Source organism: Acomys minous (genome assembly GCF_964271855.1).
Source record: "Acomys minous genome assembly, chromosome: 12".
Classification (NCBI taxonomy): domain Eukaryota; kingdom Metazoa; phylum Chordata; class Mammalia; order Rodentia; family Muridae; genus Acomys; species Acomys minous.
In genome coordinates, this window is record NC_140493.1 from 83,134,843 (window position 1) to 83,160,235 (window position 25,393).

Genomic DNA, 25,393 nt, shown 5'->3' on the forward strand with positions numbered 1-25,393 from the left:
TGAACTATTTAAGGGTGGCATGCTTGTCCTTGAGTGAAAATACTCACTGAAATATTGATGATGGCAGCTTCCAGAAAGTGAGACGGGCTATTATTTACTTAATTCGGTTTATCTACACAGTACTTTCATTTTTGTTGAAAGGATAATAAATTGTTTTTTAAAATCTTAAAAGTTTAAAAAGTAACTAATTCTGACTTTCAAAAACTATTTCATTTTTAAAACAGCCCAAGAAATGGTTAGCTGTTGCCCTCTTTGTCCTGGGAACCGGAGTGCTGGTCACACTGCTGGTGGCCAAAGCACATTCCAAAGGGACAGATGAGGGAGGACGGCCAGGCCTTCCCTTGTCACTCTAGGAAAGGGTGATTTGCAACACAGCTGATGGCCAGTGCCGCTAAAACATGCCCTGGGAGGGATGTGGTGACACTCCGTTCCCACAGCCCAAGTGGGCGAGTCAGTGGAGAAGCATTCTTGATGGATGGCTACATCGATGGGCTAATTTAAGTTAAAGCCTTTTAGCTAACCAACAAGTAACCATGGTTCTATCTGCGTCAGAAAAACATTCACACCGAGCCCTCTAGAGATTCTCTGAGCATCTGCCCTGTATCTGTGGGCCTGGGGGTCATGGAGACTAAAGAGGAGGGGCTCTCATTGAGAGTTCTCAGTGACTCCCCTAACTCAGAGGCTGAGCCTCTTTAGCTGTGTTCCCAGGAGATGCTCAGATGCTTAGGAACCTGTTGGAATGTTATTTTCTGCCGGGGAATCCTTTTCTGATGAACCAGGAAGTTCCTCATGATTGAGAGCCAGAGCTTTGCAGGGCTGACTAAATCCAAGGGCTCTGCCAGCTGGTTTAAAGAAGCCCTGGGATCAAAGACTTGCCTTGAGGTCCAGCATCCACGGATGGTGCGAACCTTGGGCAATGACAACTTCTCTCTAAGCCTCGGCTTCACAAAATGGGGATCACTATGGTCTGGCCTTTTGGGTGGCTTCAAGAAGATATCTGTTGCTGAAATCCTAGTACTTTGGAAGCTGAGGCAGGGGGATTGTGAATTCAAGGCCAGGGTGTGACACATACAGAGTAGCTATCTCAAAACAACCTCCCAAAAGATAGTAAGCTAATACATGTTTTCATTGTACATTATAATTGTGGTATAGACTGCTCAGCACACAGCACCATGCGTTTTATAGGTCTTTTTATTATATTTGATAGAAACAGGGAGGGAATTTGTACAAGCAGCAGAGAGGTGGTGAACACTGCACACACACGAACACACATGAACATGTAGGTTTCAGGATCCCACCTCTGCTTTCCTTGCTAACAAGGGGAGGCGCTCTCCAGTCGAGAGGGGATCTCTGAGAAGGAATCGGCCATTTCCCAGCATAGATACTCTCTTATAAAAGTGTCTGAGTGCCCATTCACTTCTCAGGGACTTGAGACAGCTCCCTCCTCAGCTGCTCTGAGAACTGCCTCCGGAAGCTTCCTCAGATCCAGACAGCTGTGAGGAGTTTGTTCCAGCTATTCTGTTTCTCTCAGGTTTAATGACTCCATGCCAGTCTGTATTTGACTTTATGTTCTTCCTCTTGACATAAGTATGAATCCTAAGTGTATTCAACTTCAATCCTAAATCTTAAATGTATTCAGAGATAAATGTGTGAGCACAAGTCTCCTGTGTATTCTCCGTACACCAGGTGAAAGTCCTCAGGAGAAAATGTAGGAGCTAGGGACTGATGTTGACATAGGTGTCACCTCACTGTAGGCACCGAGTGACTCTTTCATAAAGTGCCTTTAAGTGAAGACTCTTAACGCTGTGTTCTTGGAGCTCTAGGCTTGCCTGAGTGATGCTGGGATGCTTTGCTTGACTCATGACCTCCCTCCTCTTTACAAGCACTCTGCCAATATTTTAAAAGACACCTATCTATCAGCTCTCCTCAGACGCTCCTACTGGCAATGGCCACCAAGCATTGTAAATTACTGCCATGAGCCACTGTCTCCATATTAGAAAACATGAGCCGTGGGACACAGCCCACAGAAAAGTCACCAAGCAGAGGAGGAGGGAAGGGGGCACAGACGGAAGAGAGTGGGGTTCTGAAGAGGCCATGGCTGACCCTGAGGTGTCCTCTGGGTTGCTGTGGAATGCACAGCTGTGGGCCCAGCTGCATCAACAGAATGAAGGTGCTCTGCTGGACTGCACCCTCCCTCTGTGGGAACAGTAGGGAGCAGGGCAAAGGAGCCTGGACATGGAGTCGGAAGCCGAGGCGTGGATGTCAGGCCTGGGGCAGGACACTCCGTCCCTCTGATCCACCGTCTCTCCAGCTGAAGGCATGGACGGAAATGTCCACGAGATCAGCCCGATAACCATGCTGTCTGGTTTAAGTAAAACGAGGTTCGAAATCATTTTATAGATGATGGAAGTCTCCTAATGGTGTAAGTTAGGTTGTGTCCTATGAGGCGCAGGTAAAAAACCAAAAGCTGTAACCAGCAGCTCGTGGCATGGCTGCACAGTACTTTCTCAGGTCACTCTCCTAAGCTGAGTAGAGAGGAATTGTCCCCAGAGAAGTAGTTCACTATGTTCAGATAACTTTTCAATATAAAGCGTTGGTAGAAAACCATTGCATTTAATATCAAACATACTAAGTTATAAAGATCTAATTATAAATGAAAAGGTTTATGCATATAAAATCTAATTATATATGATTTGAACAAATGCACTTAGATTATTTTCAGAGAACTACGGTAGTGGCAACTGATCTTTAGCATGAACTCAGAAATACCACAGTTTCAACTTGACACCCTGCCTGGTTGCATGTGCTGGATTCCTGTTTCTCAGGGTGTCTGGTTGTGCACAAACTGAAAAGCCAGAAGACTCTGGAATGCCATTTCCTTGTGTCTGGTTGTGCACAGACTGAAAAGCCAGAAGACTCCGGAACGCCATTTCCTATGCAAAGCCGTCAGCTTTTCTGGTCCGTCAGCTCCCTGGAGCAGTCCTCTTCGTTGTCCTCTGAGCAGGACAGGCTCAGCACACTCATCATGGGATGGATCCAGGATGTGGTCTGTGTGACGTGGCTTGAGAAGAACAAAGGGGGCGGATTAGCATGTAAACAACTCTCCTCCCACCCAGCAAAACCAAGTGTTGGTCCTGGGGGCCACCTGCTTCTACCCGGTTGCTGGCCTCTGGGACAAGAAGCAGTTAGAATCAGACCCAGTAGTGATAATAAGGCTTAGAGATGTTTTAAGGGTCTTCTGAAAGCATGGATGCAGGTGGGTGTGTCCTGTCCGGCTCCTGTCTCCTCACCCAATGGGTGCTGTCTGTGAGTATGTCCTCTGGCTGTGCAGCTGTGTGCAGCATCTCTCCAGTCTGTCTGCTTCTCTCCCTTTCCAATGTAGTTGGACAAGTTCATTGAAATCACTTGTCCGTTTCAGTTCTAGTCCTTTACCAATCCATCCTCCATTTCAGCCCAGAGACCGTCCTAAATGACAAAGCACACACTGCCATTTCCCTGAGAAACACTCTGTCTACCTGATCCTGGGTCAAACACATTCTACAGTGTGATTCTGGGCCACAGCTCTCCTGCCTAGGGAGTTTCCATACACTAACGCCAAAGAAGTAATTTTTCCTTATGATTCTGCCCATCTGAACCCAGTCTTATCTCTGATTTTCCTATATTATAAATGCATGTCTACTGTCAGCTGCCTTGCTTTTCAGGAAGCTCCTTGATGGCAGGGTCTGGTTCTTATCTCTGCATCTGTGGTGCCTGATGTGTACTCAGAACAAATGACTGGCATCCTGAAGAGCGCCACGGGAAGAAGGGACAGAGCAGAGACGAGGAAGGGGCACACTGGGTAGGGGAGGCATTCAGGGAATGGCAGAACACCACGGTGCATTTCCACATTTCATATGCAATCTCAGCTTATAGCCGGATGAATTGGCAAGTCCACTACAATTTGCCCAGACCCTTGGAGTGGCAGGGTGGCTGGTGTTGGACATGTATCATAGTTTCATTGTGGGTCTAAGGACTTCCAAGTTGTGCATGTGACAAAGAAAGGGGTAACTAACACTAACAATCAATGAAAAGCCCATCTGGAGACCTACTACTGTAGAAGCTTCCTAGAATACATTCTTATATAAAAGGCACTTAAAAGGTATTTAAATCGTGTTACATTATAAATGGGGGACGATGCCACTCCCATATATAATAAGATACCAAATAAGAAGCTCAGTGTCAGGTATGGGTTACCCACGTTTGAGTTTTGGCAAGTGCGGGCCCATAGTGCCCCAAGCCCTGAGCATTCCAGGCTGGTGCTATTGCTTCTGCTTCTTCCCCTCTAGGACCTGACAGTCAGACTCGATTCTGAAGACACTGCATATGTGAGTCACAGGGCATGGGGAAATCCAGCAGGCACCAACCTCCTGGCTAGCTTTTATAGCAATTGATGGTTCTATGCACTCTGTCAGGGGAGAAGAGCCATCAACAGTCTTAGCCAGCCATGAACCTTGGGAAGCACAATGGTTGGTCCGCCAACATATGCCCATCGGTGACACCAGTGTTATAGGAGTAACCAGTTACTTTCTGATTATATTTAAGGCATGTTCTGTAAGAAAGAACTCATGCCTTGTATTGTCAATGGGGTCAAACCCCATAGGCCGTAGAGAAGAACCTTATACTATTGTTCTGCTAAATAGGCATAGTAATAAACTGCCCCCTAAATTCTAATCTTCATATCCATATATTATCACATTTCTCAACCCTCATCAAGTGATCAATACAGAAATCCACAACTGCTTAATACACAGACAATACAAGACTGTAGAGTGCCCAGCACAATGCTCAGCTCTAAAAGGGATGTCTCCTGACCACACAAGGCTCAGGAACCATTGAGAGAGAGAAAGAGAGTGGTCAGAAAGAGTCAGAGGTAATGGATATGTGTAATGGAAGAAAAGACTTGCTGGACATGACAAGGCTGTTGCACGCATAGGAGAGCACACACAGGACCTGCGCGAGACCAAGCCAGCCCAAATCCCTGTCTGTGGGGGGAGAGGTGGATGAAGTCGCAGGTAGCTGAGGAGCTGTTGGGGACTGATGGCTGTAGCAGAGGGCAGAGCCAGTTTTTCCCCAGGGATTTGGCCCCTACGAAGCTACCCATGCTCAGTTACCTTGTCCTACATGCATGCACATACAGATTATCTCAGAGTAGACTCAGCGGGCTTAAAAAAAAAAAGAGTGAATGAGGTTGGGAGGGAAAAGCTATGGTGATGGGGAAGGGAGGGATGGTAAGGGAACAAACGGGGAATGGATGTGTGAGCAAAGCACATCGTATGAATGTATAAAATTATCACACAGTAAATCTAATAAAATATTAAAAAGGTATCGTTATTCTCTCAGCAGTAACCCATACCACCACTCTTTTTTACCATGGCTTAAAGGGATTTCTTATGAAGGCTCAACTTACTAGAGCATCAGCTTGGCTGAGGCTCATTTCATTTCAAGGACGTTTTGTGGCCTGGAAGTGCTTTTAAGGGAATACTAAGGAGTGTCACTAAGAACACTGGGACACCACTGCAAGGCGAAATGGACAGGCACCATCCTGCGGGGGACATGTTTAAAAGTTCTGGATGGCACTGTTCTGCCAATTTGACAGTCTCAGTATTCAGAGACTCTATGCTTGCCAGCAGTTACAATGTATTGGTGCAGCTAAGAGGGTGTAGTTTACATTATTGTAAATGCTCCTTGCCTTATAATGTTATCTGAACAGAGAGAGTAGGTAGCAAGAAAACCAAGTTTTACAAGTGATATTCTCATTCTGGAAACATTAACTATGTAACCGTTTAGACACTGGTGAATTGGAAACTCCCAGTACTCAAAAGCGAGATACTTAAGAAAAAAAATAGTTGTTGATTCTCTACAATTGATATTGGGAAGTTCTACTTGAAATCTATTGCTTGTTAATAACATTCACCAACACGTTTTATTGACAAAATGTGAACTCACTCAAAGGTATGTTTGGTAAATCTTATATTCACAGCAATCTCCTCTGTACAGATAAAACCCTAAGATGGTAGTTTGATTTCATTAGTACACACACACACACACACACACACACACACACACACACACACCAAAAAAACCAACAAAAACCCTACCTGAACATACCTCTAAATATTAAACATGCATCCTACTGTTTACTAGAAAAATAAAACCTAAGCAACAAAGAAATACTTTTGGTGCTTCACGGTCTACAACTACATCTCTGGAAATGACCACCACCACCACCAGCAGCAGCAGCAACAACAAAAATACAAACCACAGAAAATCAACAAAACAGAACTTCTGAAGCCCAGGTGGTGCGTGTAAAGGACTTGGCAAAGAGTAGGCATTCAAGAAATGCTCACAGCTAGTTTTATTGATAATGTGGACTTCTTGAGTAGGGCAGGAACACCTTGGAATTCTGCCTAGGATGCTGGAGTGAAGCCAATCTGGAGTCTCCAATTCAGTTTTATGTCTTCCTGTGTGCTGTGGCTAATGCTCTTTGACATGATCAGTATGATGACATAATCTTAGATTTATAGGCTTGGAGAACATTCTAGTGCGAGAAATATTTCCTCCCTGATTTGTGTGCTTGGTTATTCAGCTGAGGGTGGAGAAAATAATCAGTCCATCTGACAACTCTGTTTAATTAATAAAGGCCTCATGGTTCATAAAGGGAGATGTTGCTGTTTAGAATGAAAAATTTAAAGGGATGGTGAATAAATGGAGCTGTGAGACAATTTTTTTAAGTGCTCATCTGGACACACACAGTACACCTGGCAAATGTTTCTGCAGAGACACTTCATCTGAGCTGATTTGAGGAGTCATCAACAGTCATTCAGATGTATTTGAAAAGCTGAAAGGCTAATAATACTATTTGTTTCTAAATGGTTGCCAGACCTCTTGCTGGAGATCAATGACTATCAAGCAGTAAGTTGCCAATGCTGTGTTTTTAAAAATAATATTAGTAAATTGAAAGGCATGTTGGGAAGTCTACTTTTAAAAACCCCAAGAGAAAATGCTTTATTTTATTGGCAAAGAAATGTTAAGCAAAGTATTTAAATCCCATGATAATTACCCTCCTTATGTCTCTTACCTCTTAGCTAGAGGACCAAAATGTGTTCTTTCAAAAGGAAAAGCAAATTTGTTTCTTTCAAAATAAAAATTAAGGACAGTTCCTAGTAAAAGGGGACATAAGCACAAAAGTACAATAGCTTTTCAGAAATTCCCTTTTAACTGTCTGAGACGGTGAAAGATGTCCTTTTGCTCACTGTCCACTCAGATGTGTTCTACATCACCGTGAATTTAGGAAGACTTGCCTGGATTATTTTATCATGCCTAACACAAAGCTGCAGTATAATGAACCAAAAGTAATAAATTTCCAATGTAATTTTAATGGGAGCAATTATATAAATATATATGATTATTCTGATTATATTATATATAACCAGAAAGTGGAACTAGGCAAAGACTTCTTAATATATTTTGTTTCAGGACCCAATAGTAACATTGAAACACGGGAGAAATTTATAAGTGGCTACAAAATGCAAGTGTTAATGATGGCAAACGATTTGTACTTAAAAGAGTATTTTTTTTAAAGGTAACAAATTAGGATATATCTATGAAATAGAAATATTATTTCTATGAGATATATAACAGATATCAAATATTAACATTTAATTCATTAAAACATATTTAGGTATTAGGTATAGAATTGCTTATGAGAATCTGTATGTATGTGTATAATATACACACATGTGTATGTAATACTGGAAAAATTGCTGTCATTAGACTGGTAAAAGATGAATACTGAAAGAAAATTCCTGGAAAACATTTGTTTTAATGTTTATTTTTTTCCAGATAATCAACCCAGATATATTCTGATTACCATATAGTAATGGAAAAGAAAAGAAAAGAAAAAAGAAGAAAAATCTCATGAGTTCCAAAGTTTATATAATGAATATTTTAAAGGAAGAAACAAGTCTGTTATAGCATATTAATATTGTAGCCCTTCATAACTTTAACAGGGCGCCGTGTTCATCATCACAATAGGATAAAACCCTCACATAAAGAGCCAAAAATATGTCTTGCCAACACTGACACCTATACATGGGACTGCCAGATCTTAACAAGTAGTTATGTAGACTGGTGCAGTTGGCACATCTGTACTTTATCACGTAGCCTCCGCTGGACTGGCCGTGTCCTCCATTCCACGGGGCAGAGTTGTTACAGGAGACTGTGGTCTCCAGCTCCCACTGGTACTCTTCTCTGAGGCCAGTGTGAAGGGCAGACTTGGTGCTTCCCTTGTGAGAGCTGGGGAAGAGGGGTCTTTAAGGAGCTGAAATGTCTCCTTTGTTCTCACTCTACAACTATTCACTGGCTACAGACAACTCGAGACTTTAGAATGGCAGAACCACACGGCAGAAAGGGTCTGGCTTTCAGAACTGGCTCTCAGAAGATAAGCCACAGAAACACTTATCCTACACGGGCTTTTTACTGTCAAGCCACTAAAGGTAGATCTATTGCAGTATATGTTAGCTTTAACCACTGCCAAGTAGGAAGAGAGTATTTTGGAGAGGAAGCTAGTATATAGATATATGCATTTTATACTTTAAAATCAGTAAATTAGAAATATATTTAATGCTACTTGAAATATACCAATAATCAAATTAATATTTTAGAACAGTATTACAAAACAAGCTATGTAGGGTTGGATTTCATTTTTCCATTAAGTAATAAACAGCTTAACATTTTTCATAATCTCCAAATCTGAAACCTCAAAAAAAACCCCACCCATATCATTCAAATCAATTTTAACTATTTTGTACTGATTTTAACATATTTTTTCTACCAAAATTAAATCGAGTACAGCAAACAATATAAAAGGAGCTGGAGCCGGATCAATAGTTAAGAGCACTTGTTGCTTTTTCAGAGGACCTGGGTTCAGTTCCCAGCACCCACAGGGCACTTCACAACACTGGTAACTCCATTTACATTGGCTGTGACACTCTTCTGACCTCCAAGGGCCTGAGTGTGGTGTACAGACATATATGAAGGTAAAACATGTGCACACACATATGCGTATTCACAACACACACACACACACACACACACACACACACACACACCTTTAAAGCAGCACACAATGGACCTCTGTGTTTCTCCCACGAGCTTTAAATACTGGCTGTTTTTCATGATGTCACCTTTGCAAGTGTGACCAGGTAGGTCACTGACAGGAAGCCTGAGAAGACAGCACAGCTTACTCCAGGTCATAGCACTGGCACACGGTATAGCCAGCACCTAATCCAATTAATGACTTCTGAGAATTTAACCATTATCTTCAACCCTTCTATTATGCAAGCTGGTTTCCATAGCAATATGTGAAATGGCTCTGGGATGGATTAAGTGACCTCCAGAAGGGGGCTCTTCAGCTTTGCAAAATGAAATTAATTAAAGGATTAACTTAATGATCACAGATTATGTAATGTAAATCTATTGTGTCTTTTAAAAATCCTTTCCTATGAAATTCAATGATGATGTGTGAGTAGCTGAGAGAACGAAGGCTGGCCTGAAGCCCCCTAGTCAGAGGCTTTGCACTCCTCAGCAGCAGCACTGGGTTGTCGTCACTCACCATGTATGTACGGCGTCAACGTGTGCTTGACGCATGCCTCACTATAATCCCTCTGATTACTGCTGTAGACACACCACTGAGGAGAAACACTCCATTGGTAGACCAGCTCATTTATAATTGAAGATCAGGTAATTCTCGGCTGTGATAATGACGTACATTTCCCCTAAGTGGTTTATGTGTGTTTAGAGAAATTGAGCATTATCAGGGAAATTAGAGTTATCCAAATACACCCAACACCACCAAATGATGGGCGTTGCTATCTCTCTTAAACAATAGTCTCATTTCAATTGAGATGATGTATTCATTAATTTGGGGCAAGCAATAGAGCTGCGTGATAACTGAAACAATTTGGGCTAGAGTTTATTTTCTAAATAGCCAGCAGTCTAAGGAAACTTCCTAGAACACGAGGCTTTAAGATTTAATTGTACATTGGAAAGGAATAACAGTTTAAAACCCTTGTTTTAACCGAAGATAACCATGATGATGAATGATCTGCCTAAGACGACACACCACTACACTGGGATTTCTCAGCCTCTGAAACCATCAAATAAACCCAATCCATGTCTCTAGACCCCGCAGCCCCCACTGCCAGAGGGAGATGTTCTTGCAGATGAATGTGGACACTCATCACAAAGTTCAGCTGTGATCCAAGGAGACCACTGCAGCTCCCTTGATGTGAAACTGCAGATTAGATGCAGACTTCAAGTTGGCGTGTTGGTGCATCCTTGCCCGTCCACCCTGGGAGGTTGAGACAGGAGGGTTGTGAGTTCGAGGCTGGCCTAGGCTACACAGAAACCTCATCTCACAAAGCAAAGCCCCTAACAGATGTTCAGAAATAAACAAGCTGGACAGGACTTTCCATCAGATAAGCATTTTCTAGTCTGCTATGTCCTCTCTGACACTGCTCCTTATTTACACTTCATAAAATCTCATAAACACTATTGTGCTCTAAAATCTCTACAGTGAGCAACGCTGAGGCTTAGCGGATTTACGTGCTCTGTCCTAAGTCACACAGAAGCAGGGCTGGGACCGAGATGCAGAGCACACACCACTCTTCCCTGTTAACCACATCTGCACACAGCTCCTCTTGCGTTCTAACAGGGTTGCTTTGTGTCTCTGAGAAGCTATATAGACCCTGAATTTTGGTTTTTCAACCTCTGTGACATGTGATACCTTCCTCAATAGTTTGAGAGATAACATGTGTTAGGCCCCTAGATGTTGGCCTGACACACTTCTAGATATAGTTAGACAGCCCCTTCCTACCTTGCGCACACACACACACGTGTGAATTTCCTATTGCAAGAATTAATCAGCACAAATCTGGTGACTTAAAATGACTCAAACTTTCAGGCTAATGATCAGAAGTCTGATCTGGGTCCTACTGGGGTGCACTCAAGACATCAGCAAGGCTACCTTCCCTTCTTGGTGCTCTAGGGGAGAACCACGCCCTTCTTCTTCCAGCGTCTGAAAGCCTTCTGCAGTCTTAGGCTCCTGTGCCCACCGTCAAAGCTGGCAACACTCCTACTTCCATCATCACGTCTTTACTTGATTTTCTTCTGCCTTTTTCTTTTAATAATTACTTAATTTACTTTACACCCTTATTGCGGACCCCACCCCAAGTCCTTCCCTCCCCTCTCTCTGTGCCCTGCTTGCATAGAGCTTAATTCTTCTGTCTTCTTTTTTCACTGTTAAGGACTCCTGTGGTCAGACTGGATTGACTAGGTCAAATTCTGTTCAAGGTCAGCAACCTTAAGTCCCCTTTACTAAGTAAACCAATGCTGTCACAGGTTCTGGGGCCTTTGCACACCAATCGTCTCCTTGACTGCTTCTCAGGCAGAGTAGCACTGAAAAGGAAAGACACTAGCTAGGTTACTTTTGTCATATGCGCAAAGCTAGGTAAATACCCAAAAGAGTAGATCTGATGGAAGATAAGTGAAAACAGCCAGGTCTACTGGCACAAGCCTGTAATCCCGGCTACTTGGGAGGCTGAGGCAGGACGATTGTGAGTTTGGGACCCTGTGTCAAACTGAAAGGTAAAAGGAGCTGGGGATGTAACTCGACGTGGAGTGCTTGCCTACTGTCACAAGAACGTGGGTTCAATCCCCAGTGAGGGAAAGGGGGTGAGTTAAGGGGAAAGTGACTTAGTCGGTACCAGCCCTACTACAATGCACCAAAAGCTCAGCTTTGGGAGACCGTGTGCAGGGCAAGGAAACAAGGATTAAGTAGATGAGGTCACAGGGGTGTGACTACTGGCCGAAAGGGACCTCTGTGTCCTTGTGATAAGAGGAAGAGATGACAGAGTGTGTTCTCTCTCTCTCTCTGACTGACACACACACGCACACGCACACGCACACGCACACACACACACACACACACACACACGGTGGGGAACGGGCATGAAGGATGGGGTAAGAGAGGCAGCAGCTGCCTAATCAGAGACTAGTCCTTTAGAGTCTAAAGTTCAGAGTTTGGCACTCAGAGCTGTGAGGAAAATTTTTGCTCTTTAAGCTCCTTGTCTGTGGCATTTCCTTACAGTAGCATTAGCAAACTAATATGCAACAAAACTTAGTGGAGAAAGAGTTGATGGAAAAATTCAGTACTTGCTAAAAGAAAAAAAAAAGTCATGGAGGCAGAGAAAATTCTAAATTGGCCTAAAAGAGGAGCAACCTGGGACAGGTGATGAGTCCAGTGGGCACCTACTCTCTGGGAACGCATCTAATACCCCAGTGTGACTCTGGAAAACAGGCTTCAGGTGAAGTCATACCTGTCCTTGGCTATGTGGGGGCAGAGCTCGGTGCGGGGTGTCTAGATCTGCATGTTTTATTCATTTCAGAGGCTCTGCCATCCTGAATAACTCAAGCCAGCTGGCTGGCCTTTCACTTAAATGACAATTCCTTCTCCAGTGCTTTCATATTCCTACACCTCTTTGTAGGTATTTATAGAAAATCCTGGGCAAGCTGTCTGGAGCTTGTGGTCAGTGTAGCCTTTCTACTCCCCAGCACAGGGCTGCTGGCTGGCCAGAGAGTGGTACGGGTGTAGGCTTTGGCTACCACTTTCTCTTTGCAGCTGCACAAAAGTTGTCATTTAACATTTTCCCTGGCAAACAGCAGCAGAGTGGGGAAAGCCCGGAAGACTGATGTCTGCTCAGCACTTGCCCTGTCCAATGATTTTGCCAGGAGTTTCACACCCTTAGTGCATTCAACTCTCAAACACTCCTTGTTTTCAGGTAGGAATCAGGATTGATTGAAATCATCTACCAGGTTATCCTCAAATGTGGTGGCACCAACATTAAAATCCATATATTTCAGACACCTTCTTTCCCCCATTCACTGGCTTCTCCAACTTGCCAACAATATTCATTCATTTACACTTCAGTCCCCACTCGAGCCTTGGGGACTAAATGATTACCTTGGTGGGTAATCACAACCCCTAAACAGCTATCACAGAGATAGGTGGGCCCTGACCTTCAGACTTGGGTTAAGGTTAAGATGGGCAAAGACAGCTCAGCTTAGATGGAAGAACTCCATAATGGTGCAGACTCATTTCATCTGAAGAAATGGTTTGGGAGAGCCATTTGAGAAGACCCATGTTTCCTCATTAAGGTCTCTGTGGGTTCCTCCAGGTAGTCTTGATTCTTACACATACAAAAGTACCTGAGGAGCCTCAAAATATTCTCATAAAACCTGAAGTCATGGTATTAACAAATGTCCTGACCTCTCATCCAACAAGCCACAGGCTATATTAGACAGTAGCATTAGGGTAGCATCTATTGCAAAGGAAAGTTAGGGTCTAAGGCTCAAGAACTTAAAATTATTCGTTGTATGCTTTCCATGCTTTTAAATTCTATAAATGGCAATAAGATCGTTCAGCAGGTAAAAGTATATGCTGCCAGGAGTGTAATTTGGTTCTGAAAGCAAGTTTGTGATATTAAGATTTCTTATGCATAACATATTACATATACATATATCATATTTTAATGTGCTTTTTGGTCAGCGTCCTCTACCTATGACCCCTAGTTTCTGGAATCCACACTCCTAGGTCACTGCCTCCTACACAGCATCAGGCTGGTCCTTGTGACCTAGGGCAGATGTGATAGCAGAACATGCCCGTTGTTATAGTAGCATTTGTCTCAGAGTCTGTCATCTCTTGCTCTGGGGAAGGGCAGTTGTTATGCTGAGAATATCCCTATAGCACTAATGCTGAGAAATGGGCAGGAACTGGGGCATCCTGCCAATAGCATCATGAGTGTGTTTGGCGCAAGTATTCTAGGGAGCTCGCTAAGCTACGCTTCATTTCCCAGCCTTTTAACAGATAACTTGACAGCTCTATGAGAAATCCAGTGATAAAGACAGAGATGGAGAAAGGGGTGAGGGCGGGAGTGCCCAGAATAATTCAGGGTGCTGCTCTTGTCCTGCTGGGACTCGGAAACTGGTTGAGAAAATAAATACACATTATTTTAAGCTTCAAATTTTGAAGAAATTTTGTAGTACAGAAATGGAGAATTAATGATCATTGATCACGTGAATCTAAGTTTTCCAATATAAAGATAAACAAGTATAATGAAATCAACTAGTAGCTATGTCCAATTTACAACAAATTCAGTTTCATAAGCAGAACTCATAGTAAGTTTGTTATAATACATAACATATATCAAAAATATGTATAGCTCTAAGGTAAAATCATACCAACACATTCCACTAAGCTTTTCACTGTATCTGACTTCAAGAGGACGAAGAGAAGCTGGGTAGAGTGGCTGGAGCTGGTTTAGTGGGTAAAACTCAGATGAAGGTGCCTGCCAACAAACCCGCCAGCCCGAGTTCAGTCTGTGGAACTCATGACTCACGTGAAACAGCCAGACACCGTGGCTCACACCTGGATTCCCAGTACGGCTACGGTGAGATGGGAAGACGAGACAGGAGAATTCTCCTGAAGTTTGTTTTTTAAAAAAAAATCAGTTACAGAAATAAGAGACCCTGCCTCAAAGAAGTCAGAGGGAGAAAACTAACTCCTGGAAAGCTGTCCTCAAATCTCCACACATGGACTGCAGTATGAATGTGCCCTACCCTACACATGATAAAAATAAAACAAAAACCATATAAACAAAGAAATTAGGTGGGAAACTGGCCATCCATCCAGATAACTCCATTACAGCATGCTTAAGGCATTGGCCATTTTACCACTGAGTTTAAGAATGCTACAACTTTCTTGTGAGAAAATAGGAAAATCCCAGAATGCAGTGCTATATTTTAGACAAATATCTGTGTGTAGATTTACATATTTATTTATGGCAAGTGAGTATGCCTACATGCATATATGCATACACACAGAAGCACATGTCTGTTAGTTCGATGAAACACATGCTCTGGTGGTGCCAACACTAGTTACTCATGTTTACACAGGTAGGTAAAAAGCCTCTTCTTTTTGTCAGAACTTGAGCAGATGACACAGGACTCGATAGACATGTAATGATCCATGTGCATGACAGAAACACTCCACAAAGGCCATCAGTGCCTGGGCACTCTCAAGGCAGCACTGACAGCCATTCCCTTGCCCAAGCTTTGGCTTCCATCAGATGTCACGGTTCCATTTCTGGGATGGCAGTGACAGGTGCCAGTTTCTGTCAGGAGATGATATGAATGCAGGCCATCCTTCGTCTCTCCCAGAGCCTTGGGAGAGTAATTTTAGTCATTCTTTTTAAGTCAAGTTATTTCTTGCCTAAAAAGTAGCTACCTATAAATGAACCAGTCCTCGCTCAAATGATTAACATAGGCTGCCCAGGCTCAAAAGTTCAGCCGGGGTAAAATAAAAATTAAAAGAAATAAATAATATTTCTGAAAATGATACCAGTGGGCTTGTGCATACTTTGCTCACCTGGGAACATCACTGAATGTAGCTTAGAACCGTGCAGAAACCCCATCAAAATGTCAGAGTGAGGGGAGGGGCAAAGAGGCTAAACTTCGTTCAAAAGTTGGGGGGGGGGCGGTCAAGGACTTTATGAAGTGCAAATTAAAGCATACATATGTTCCGTAGCTATCCTGGCATTAGAATCCAGGTCTCTCCAGGTCCAAAGACCAAGCTCTCTTTCCTAACCAGAAGCCTTCTTTTGGAGTCTGAGCCTCCTGCACCAAAGCGATGTACTTGACTCCCGTAGGCTTCCCCTGCAGACCCACATTTCAATCATTCTGCTTCAAACAAAAATCTCCCGGGGAAGAGGCAGGTTTTGTACAGAAACAAAAGAATGGGGTGAAGAGAGGGCTAGGCAGATCCACATCAGTGAGAGATGCAGCTGAGTGTTTTACAGTGAGGAGCCTAGTAACCCTGGCAAACCCCACTGCATATGCCTAATGACAGGGGCTCGTAAGGGCTTCATTCAATAGGCACCCTACAAGATGGCAGGAATATAACACATATAAAAAAATGACACAGGTAGAATGTCAATCCATCTTGTTGCCTGAACAGGGTTAAGCTCTCAGGAAGAAAGCCCTAACTCATGACAAAGATCCTGCTCTTCAAAGATGCAGGGACTGGGGATAGTATTAGAGTTTCTTATTTTCACTCTTTGAGCTTCTAATCTACAGAGGATAACTACTTGTTCTTAGAAGCAAGTTCTGTTATTTTAAAATGGACAAATAAACCGTCCTTCTTGTTATCTGCCACCAGATGACCTTAAAATAAGGAAGGTGGAGTGATGCAGCCTCTGTGGTGTGTGTGTGTGTGTGTGTGTGTGTGTGTGTGTGTGTGTGTGTGTGTGTGTGTGTGTGTGTAGCCAGATAGGTCTGAGTTAGTATCTGGGCTCTGCAGTTTGATGGAGGGTGACCTTGCTGAGGTTAGCCTCTTTGACAGTCTCTTCTGCTGCAGTGCTGTGACAATGATACCCACCCATGGCCTTTGGAAAAGAAATCTGTCTTCTCTCTTCTTTGCTTTCCTCCTATGTCATGAAAAAGCTCAGTGAGAAGAATGGATGAGTTTCCAGAACAGACTTCGGTCTGCGTTTCTGACTGGATTGAAAGAGGCTGGGTATGTCTACTTTTTCTATTCCTTCCATAGGAATTGAGTTAGATTTTGGAATGTCCAAAAGAAAAATGTCTTTTTCTTTTGGTTCCTCTCCTTATGTTCCACTCATTTTTGTAGTTGAAGTCCAGCCTAAAAGCTGCTGCACTTTCTAAGGGCCAATGGCTCACCCAACTGGGGAACAGGCAGTGGGACAAACTATTTCTCTGTGCTTGTTTTTTTTTTTCTTGTTTGTTTTTGTTTTTTCCTTTTTTTTTTTTTCTGTGTTATGGGCAACTCTGCTCTCAGTGGCCTTTTCTCACAGAGCACTAATTAGGCTCTGACATCCAGCTGTGAGGTAGGACATAGTGACAGCTCAGCTTAGGCGAAAGAACTTTCTATAGGGTGCATTTTTGGACACTCTGAAGGCCTTTGAATGCAGAATCTGTTACTAATGAATGCCAGTTTTCCTTCTTCAGATCATGACTTTCCTTGGGGGACCTTTCAGGAGGCATGACTGAGGGTGATCTGCAGCTCGTCATCCACATGACATCATGATGACATGACATCATCAACACAAGGCCTTGCAGTGTTTTGCTTTCCACATTATTGAGAGGGTTAAATGAGGCAGTGCATGGAAAAAGACTCTTAGTGTGTTCCTGGGCACTGAGCATCCGCCGAAGCCAGATGCAAATTAGAATACGGTGCTTCCTTTTTCTGCCATCTATACAGCACAGGGCATAAACTCTCCAAAAAGCCGCACACGAGACCAGCGCAGTGCATCAGGGAGTAGGTTTGTTTCCAGAAGGAGAGTGATTCTGGAAGTGAGCAGAGGGCTGTTGAGTGTGACCTACACATGGTTTTCCAAGACTTCCCTCTGTGTCATGCTCTGAACTGCATCTCTCTTTTACCACCCACCAAACAGGACAGGAAAAAAGCCATGCCATGAAAACTGAGTCTTCCTTAAATTGTTACAAATACAAAGTTTTGAATTTGTTGTCTTTGTAAGGTGACGCTTTGAAAGGTTTGAGCTTTCTTGGCATGATACTCTTTCCATAATGAAAATAATGGTCAGTAGTTACGGGTCACTTCCTGGGTTCAGGGTGCAAGCTCAGTACTTAAGATCTGCAACTGCAATGGCAGCAGTATTTTCCTTGCTTGAAGCAAAACTGAAGTTAAGAGCGATACAGGAGCCTGTGTAGAGATATAGGGTTTGGAAAAGCAAAGTCTGCATATTGCTTGGAAAGTATGTGCATGTTTGAAAGAACAGCAAGGGCATTTCTCTTGCAGCATTTGGCATGAGGATATACAAGAGATTTCCTAGGGATCCCAGCCAGGAGGAGGGTTTCTCTGTGCAACTCTCATAACACCGGTTCTGACATGAAAGGATTTATTTAGAACATAGTAGAAATGTGACAGCCCATTGTATTCAGAGAAAAACTATCCAGCCCAGCACAAGAGAGCCTTTTCCTGCTCAGGCTTTCAAGGTCTGTACGAGTGAGAGTCTCATACAGTGGTTCTCAACCTGCGGGTCGCTATGCCTTTGGAGTAGCCCACCCTTTCATAGAGGTGGCATATCAGATACCCTGCATATCAGATATTTACATTATAGTTTATAACAGTGGCAAAATTAGTTATAAAATAGCAAAGAAAACAATTTTATGGTTGCGGTCACCACCATATGAGGGCCTGTATTAAAGAGTCACAGCATTAGGAAGGTTGAGAACCACTGTCCTAGTGCAATAGGAAAGATCTTGGGCCCGAAGGCTTAGATTCTGGTTCTGGCTTGGTAATAGCAGCTGGGAATTTTCTGGCAACAACTCACGTCCCTGATATTTTTCCTCTACAAACTAAAGAAAGTGCTATGGTGGTACACATATCCTAAAGGTTGCTGTTACCACACCAGGATCAGGGCTGTTAATAGACTATCCCATTTATATCTTAGGTTATTTCCTGTCTGCCATTTCTTATGGCGACGTGGATTCCATGATGCCAGGGATGTAGTCTATATCTTTCACTGCTAACATTCAGGAATACGCCAGGCCGAGCACTGTCTTCAGAATGAAGGATGTGTGTATTCTAATAGCATTTGAAGGGAGCGGCCGCTCCCAGTGCTGTTCTGGGACAGGACAAGTGGATCTCTAGTAGATACTCACTTTTCAAGAACGGCAATGACACTGTCCTGTCAGTGAAGTTAGACAGGCAGCAATCAGGGCGGGATCCAGGTTCTGTTCCAGTTTTTGGTTATTTCCCCAGATATTGTTACTACCCGCCCGCCAACAGTGACATCTGATATCAGCATTTAAGTCACACGCAGCGAACATGGTGAGGCTTCATTTCTTGTTTCTAATTTTTGTAACCTCCAAGAGGGTTTCTCAGTTTTGCTGATTATTTTGCAGCTTCCAGGTTCTCTCCAGATGTGAGCAAAATTGCTTACTTGGTCGAGAAGCTCGTACTTACTTGATGAAGTACTTGATTCCATCTGCTGTGTAAGCTTCCTCCCACCCGTAAGGTAAGCCTAGAGTGAAAGGAAACCAAAAATACATTTAATAAGATGATGAGGATAACGTTATTTTCTGGACACAAACCTCCCCCCTGTTGACAATTACTGGAGTGCATTTCTTGCACAAAATTTTCTCGAAAGGAGGAATTAAGACAATTCAGATGAGCTCTGGCACTCAGCATCTTTACAACGCAATAAATAAAGTCTCGAATAGTTAACAATCTGCTTTCGTTGCAATAACATGATTATGACTTATCATTTACATGTGGTGAACGTTTTTGTCAGCAGGATTCATGCAGAAATTTGTGTTTGCAGTGGATGGTTTTTGCCTGGAGGCAGAAGGATGGACAAAATGGCCTCTGCTTGTCTATTCTGGCTCAAAGTTTCTTTAATTGGCTCCCTTCACATTCTTTCATTCAGCTCCACAGGGAATTGGGCTTGAGTGCCAGATCAGCAGGGGTTTGAGAGGAGTTTTTGGACAAGATTCCTTATTAAGTTTGAAAGTTTAGCAAAGTGATTTACAATGGATGGTGGCATTTTACTCTGTTAATTAAGAATTTTGTGCACTAAACATATAAGGCCAAACAATTTGCTAATCTTAGCTTCCATTTCTGTAATGGGATTGAGAACAGTTAGCTAAAAAGAGATATGAGATGAAGTAACGAGGGAACAGAGGGTCATATTCTATTCAGCAGCTCTGTTCTCATCAGAGCCGGACAAAACACACCTATGCATGCATCTATCTACCTATCGATCGATCTATCTATCTATCTACCTATCTATCTATCTATCTATCTATCTATCTATCTATCTATCTATCTATCTATCTATCCATTTACTGATTAGTGCTTATGCAAAATCTCTTCTATTTAGAGACAAGGTCTCACTAGATTGCATAGGTTGGTCTTGTGGTAATTGTGTAGCCTAGGTTGACCTTAGACTTGAAATCCTCCTGCTTTTGCTCCTGAGTAGGTAGAATCAGGTCTATGTCAGCAGGCTGTGCGGCCACATTTTCTCACATTGATTTTAGGTGGCATCTTTCTAGAAAGAGATGGCTTCTACCCCTTCTGCTCTATCACTGGGAATAGCTGAAGATTTTAAGTGACCTTTCATATAAACTCTGTGATACTGGCTATCACAGGTCTTTTGATAGGTATAAGGTACATTACTACATCAAGAAACAGATTACATGACTCAGGTAGCCTACTGCTTTGGAATGTAACTGGGCATTAATGACAAATACTTGACTTTTATTCCTCCCAGTATCAACAAGGGGTAGAGTAAATGTGTAGGAAAAGTTTAACAATATGGGTGAAATAAAAATTTATTCCATTGTCATTCAATAACTAGAGAATATATTTCTTTCTTGTATGGTTAAAAGACAAAGAAACAAACAAACAAACGGATTTACTTTCTATTGATTCTAGTCCAAGACTGTGGGCCAGCTTTTTAAAACCACCTCTTTCATGTATTGACAAGGCTATCTTGGGGTTTTTGCCCTCTCTTCATGAATGTACCTTCCTGTTTGCAGTAGGAATCAGCACGTCTGAAAACTCAGTATAAGCAAAACTGCTCAGCCATGACATACATGACTGCCCTACAAGACTGAGTTGATTTTCCTGTCTTTACACTTTCTGCATCTTAAAAGAATAGGTATTTCATCTGACAGTGATGACCCCTTTTACCTGCAAGGAAGACTCTTGAGGAGAGCATGCAAGGGCCTTGCTTATAGGACGGAAAGAATCTGATTAATTTTGGGGCAGAATAGCAAAGACTGGGAAAGTAGAAAACTGCTATAATGTGACTAAGGTTTTTGTTTGCTAGATGACTTGTTTGATTGGCACAATTCTACCTGGCCCCCAATTCTTCAAGTCACAGGAATTAAAAAAAATAAAGTAGAAGAAAGAAGTACACCTTAATGATAGTCCTTTTCATTAAAAAATTTTAGGTTTTATCATTGTGAGCGTATGTGTATTTAGGATGCATGTGTTTGTGGGCTTGCACAACATAGCACATGTTGGGGCTCAGAGGCTAGCTTTGTGGAGGTAACTCTCTCCTTCCACCTTTATGCACGGTTTGGAGGCTGAACCTAGGCCATCAGTCTTGCATGGGAAACCCCTTTCCTCACCAAGCTACCTTGCCAGCCCCAACATGATGTGTCTTAATCATGAGATCAATTTAAAATTGAGTTGGCTGAGAACTCATTTTCTCAGCCCTAAAGAAGAAAACTCCATTTAAAAAGTTCAAGGAATATTGGAGAAAGGGGGGATAGAGAGAATGTGGAAGATAGGTGAAGGAGCTGCAAAAAGTCATTTTGGGGGCAAAACATAGGCATTATTGCAACGACAACTACCAGCACCGCTGTCACCACCTCATGGCAGCTTGGATACTTGTACTGAGTCTGCATAAGAATGTCCCATCCGGGGACTGGAGAGATGTCTCAGTGGTTAAGAACACTGGCTACTCTTCCAGAGGTTCTGAGTTCAGTTCCCAGCAACCACATGGTGGCTCACAACCATTTGTAATAGGATCTGATGCCCTCTTCTGGTCTGCCGGCATACATGCAAATAGATCACTCATGTACAAACAAATAAACCTTAAAAAAAAAAAAAGAAAAGAAAAAAAATAATGTTCCGTCCACAGTAAGATGGAGGATTGGCTCAGGGAACACTGAGCTTCACTGTTGAGTTTCTTCATTGTTGACCTATTTGCTAAGCTAGATGGAGGTGCGGGTGGGGTGGTCACCGCCTTTTGTTGTGTACCCACTGAAGACCCCATGCAGTTCCACTGAATGCTTTCAATTCAATGGTCATACAGATGGTCCTAGCTAAACAAAATGGGGCACAGAACCACCCAAAAGTCATGATTTTAAGAATGGGAAAAGCAGGGAATGGGGAAAGGGTGTTGATAAGGACAGAGAGAATCAAAAGATGGTATGGTGGAGTCAACAATCAGAATTCAATATACACATGAACGGGATAATAAAATAAGAAAACTTAATAAAATTATAAATTCTCTGCCCCCCAAAAATAAATGCTTCTTTTTTTTGTAAGATCAAAGTTTTTAACTTTTCATACACTTACCATCTGTAACTGGAGACTAAGCTAATAGGAATCAACCTCCCTGTGATATCTCAGTAATAAAAATATAATAACTGTCTAACTTAAAGACATCCATACAGACAACCTCCTTCATTTAACAGAGCTCTTTTGGTACTCACAAGTGATTGGTATAAAATGATTGTGATATTGTGTTTCTTTACAATGACCATTTGGAAGTAATCATAACAGAATATAAATACTTTGAAATAATTATTATTGTTGCAAAATCTTTACATGCTTTTAAATATAGGATACTTCTACTTTTCTCCTTTCACAATTTTTTTAAGCTGTTACTGACAATTCTAACCACCTGCAATTGTTTCTGATTGGAAGCGTTTGACTGTGAGTTCTCACATAACATCCTTTCCACCAGAAACCATCTGTTTCTAGTCATAAATTTCATGGTGATGACTCCAAAATCTGCATGTGTATCTTGCCAACATGAAAGTCTTGACCATACTGAACTAAGAACCCTGGCTGTTGCCTAAAACCCAACATATCCAAATTCAAACTCATCATGTTTCCACACAAAATGACTTCCTTCCTGTTTCCCCACTCCATTCACCACCACAGAGTCTCTTTGTTATGTTTGGCCCAAATACTAACTTATTAAATATTGATTACTAATGTGTTCAGATTTTTTGCTCTGGTGTTCAATATATAGTGATGAATTAATAAACATGAACTTTGATTTCATAGTGTGCCTAGCATTTGCAAAGCCCTGTTTTGAGCCCCAATGCTCCATAAATAGGGTTTAGTCGTGGTGGTGCACACCTGTAATCCCAACACTGGGGAGACAGAGACAAAAGAGACAGGAGTTCAAGGTCATGCATGGTGACATAGGAAGTTTGAAGTTAGCCTAAAGGAGACCATGTCTCAAATATAAACGAACAAAACCACACACACACACACACACACACACACACACACCCATACACACACACCCATACACGCACACACACACACCCATACACACACACACACACACACACCCATACACACACACACACCCCCATACACACACACACCCCCCCCATACACACACACACACACACATACCCATACACATACACACACCCCATAAAACCCAAACAACCTCCCTCATCCAATCATAAATAAGCATATAACAAAAATAAGTTCAAGCAGTATGAAAAGTATAGGATAGTGCGAGATACTAACTCAGCATCAACAGACCAAGCTCCAGGACAGAGGGAGAACTGCAAACCAGTGAGAAAAGGTCAGCAGGGCCTCCAAGAGGCTGCTGCAGTGCAGGCCCAGACCTAGGGATAAGCACTCTAGGGAGCTAGAACATAGCCATGAGGCCTGGCATGGTGGGGGGCTGGCACTTTGAGAACCAGGGGAACTGCTCCCTCCGTACAAGTGCAAAGAGCTTCCGCCGGGAACATAATTACAAGGGGATTTGCAGGCTGCCGCAGGACTGCCAGAACTAGACTCCCTTCCCCTTCCTCTTTTCTCCAGGCTTCCTTTTGAGACAGGGGCTCACAGCCTCAGCTCTGTATAGAGACTAACCTTGAACTGGCAGTTTCTTAACAAGAAAAGACCTGATCCCATTAAGGGGGAAGAAGCTGCAAGAGAGTGTCATTTTACACAGGAAAAGGCCACATAGTCTTTTTAAAAATTTTTAAATATTTTATTAATGTACTCATATTATATCTCAATTGTTAGCCTGTCCCTTGTATCCTCCCATTCCTCCCTCCTTCCTGCTTTCCCCCTGGTCCCCTGCCCCATGTCTGTGACTGAGGGGGACCTCCTCCCCCTGTATATGCTCATAGGGTACATAATCTTAAATTTTTTTTTGAGATCCACAGAGCCCCAGTTTTTTGTTTTTCAACCTAACTGAATTTCAAGGGAAAACAAGCCCCACAAGTAGAGAAGGTGCACACATTCTTTCTTGCAGAGCACGAGGGAGGAAGTACGTTCAAAAACATAGTCAAGAAAGCCAGGGGCACTAACACATTTTAAAGCATGATATGTGATTATGGACTGTTGTAACTTAGTACCTAAACACAAAAACAGCTGCCCTCCTGAAACAGACAGAGACGCTGCACCCATGACACTGCAAGAGTATGCGTGCATAAACAAGACATAATGATGACACAGTTGACATGGCAATGTGGACGGGGGAAACTTCGCCAGGCCTAGCCCCACACGAAGAGCTACAGCCAATGGGGTGAGAGCTACGTTTACCTAGGGGGGTAAGAGTGTGTACTTAGAACACAGCAACGCTCCCATTTGTTTGTATGCACCATGCGGAGGGCAGGTGATTGCGTTTGTTGGGGCTTGGAATCCCTATTCATGGTGTGGTGTGAAGAAAGAAGGCCAAACAAGCTCAGAGGTTTGGGAGAATGGAGTAATGGAGAGAGATCATGAGGGAGTTGGGAGGTAGAGTAGTGGGCAGCCATGCTGAGGATCAGCGTGTAGGAAGCGTGCGGTCTGAGCGAGTGAGCAGGGCGCCCTGGCTTCCTAGATTCACGGTAGTGTTTGCCAATGCTCTCTGTAAGGATGGCGCAACAACACTGAGAGAGTGAGCTGGAAAGTGAAGGGCCCAGGTGGAGACCAGCAGGAGCTGGAAGAGAGGGGACTGGAGACTGAGATTGTACGACTAAAGCTGACAAAGACCACGCTGCGCAGGGATCTCACACAGACCTTAGCACGGCCATATCCATTTGAAATAACTCTAGTGCCCTCATCATCTCGAGGACACTTGACCTGTGACATCCCAGGAAGGAAAGAAAGGGGAGAGAGAGAGGGGAGACAGGAGGGAAGGAGAGCTCTGAATTCAGTTGACAAGGCTTCACTGAAGATTGGGACACTCATCACACAAGGAATTTGCAACCGATTTTGAATCAGGAAACCTAAATCCATATGCAGCGCTCTTGACGAACACAGTTGAATAACACAGTAATAAGCGTGCAGGCCCCAGCTTTCTCATTTATATGAGTAATGATCATAGCTACTCTGCTAGCTTCTGGAGTTATCATGAGACTTTTATTAGTTAATATATAATGATACAATTATATGCAAAAAGAGGCCATTATTATTCATAGCAACAAAACAGGAGCTTCTTCATTGCCCATGATTCTTCTGATGTCATCCAGACACACACGACACAGGAAACACTTAAAT

At 42.9% G+C, this 25,393-nt stretch overlaps 1 protein-coding gene across 3 annotated transcripts in view; it reads right to left on the reverse strand.

The window, feature by feature from the left end:
* Positions 1-1,173: 1,173 nt before the first annotated feature.
* Positions 1,174-25,393, reverse strand: part of STXBP4 (syntaxin binding protein 4) — a 134,339-nt gene continuing 110,119 nt past the window's right edge. For all 3 annotated transcript variants that reach the window (XM_084750199.1, XM_084750201.1, XM_084750200.1), the window contains 2 exons: positions 19,103-19,160; positions 1,174-3,061 (listed from right to left, as the gene is read on the reverse strand). In XM_084750199.1, coding sequence (XP_084606325.1) covers positions 2,947-3,061; positions 19,103-19,160 — 173 coding nt within the window. In that variant the 3' untranslated portion in view covers positions 1,174-2,946. The remainder of the gene's footprint in view (positions 3,062-19,102; positions 19,161-25,393) is intronic.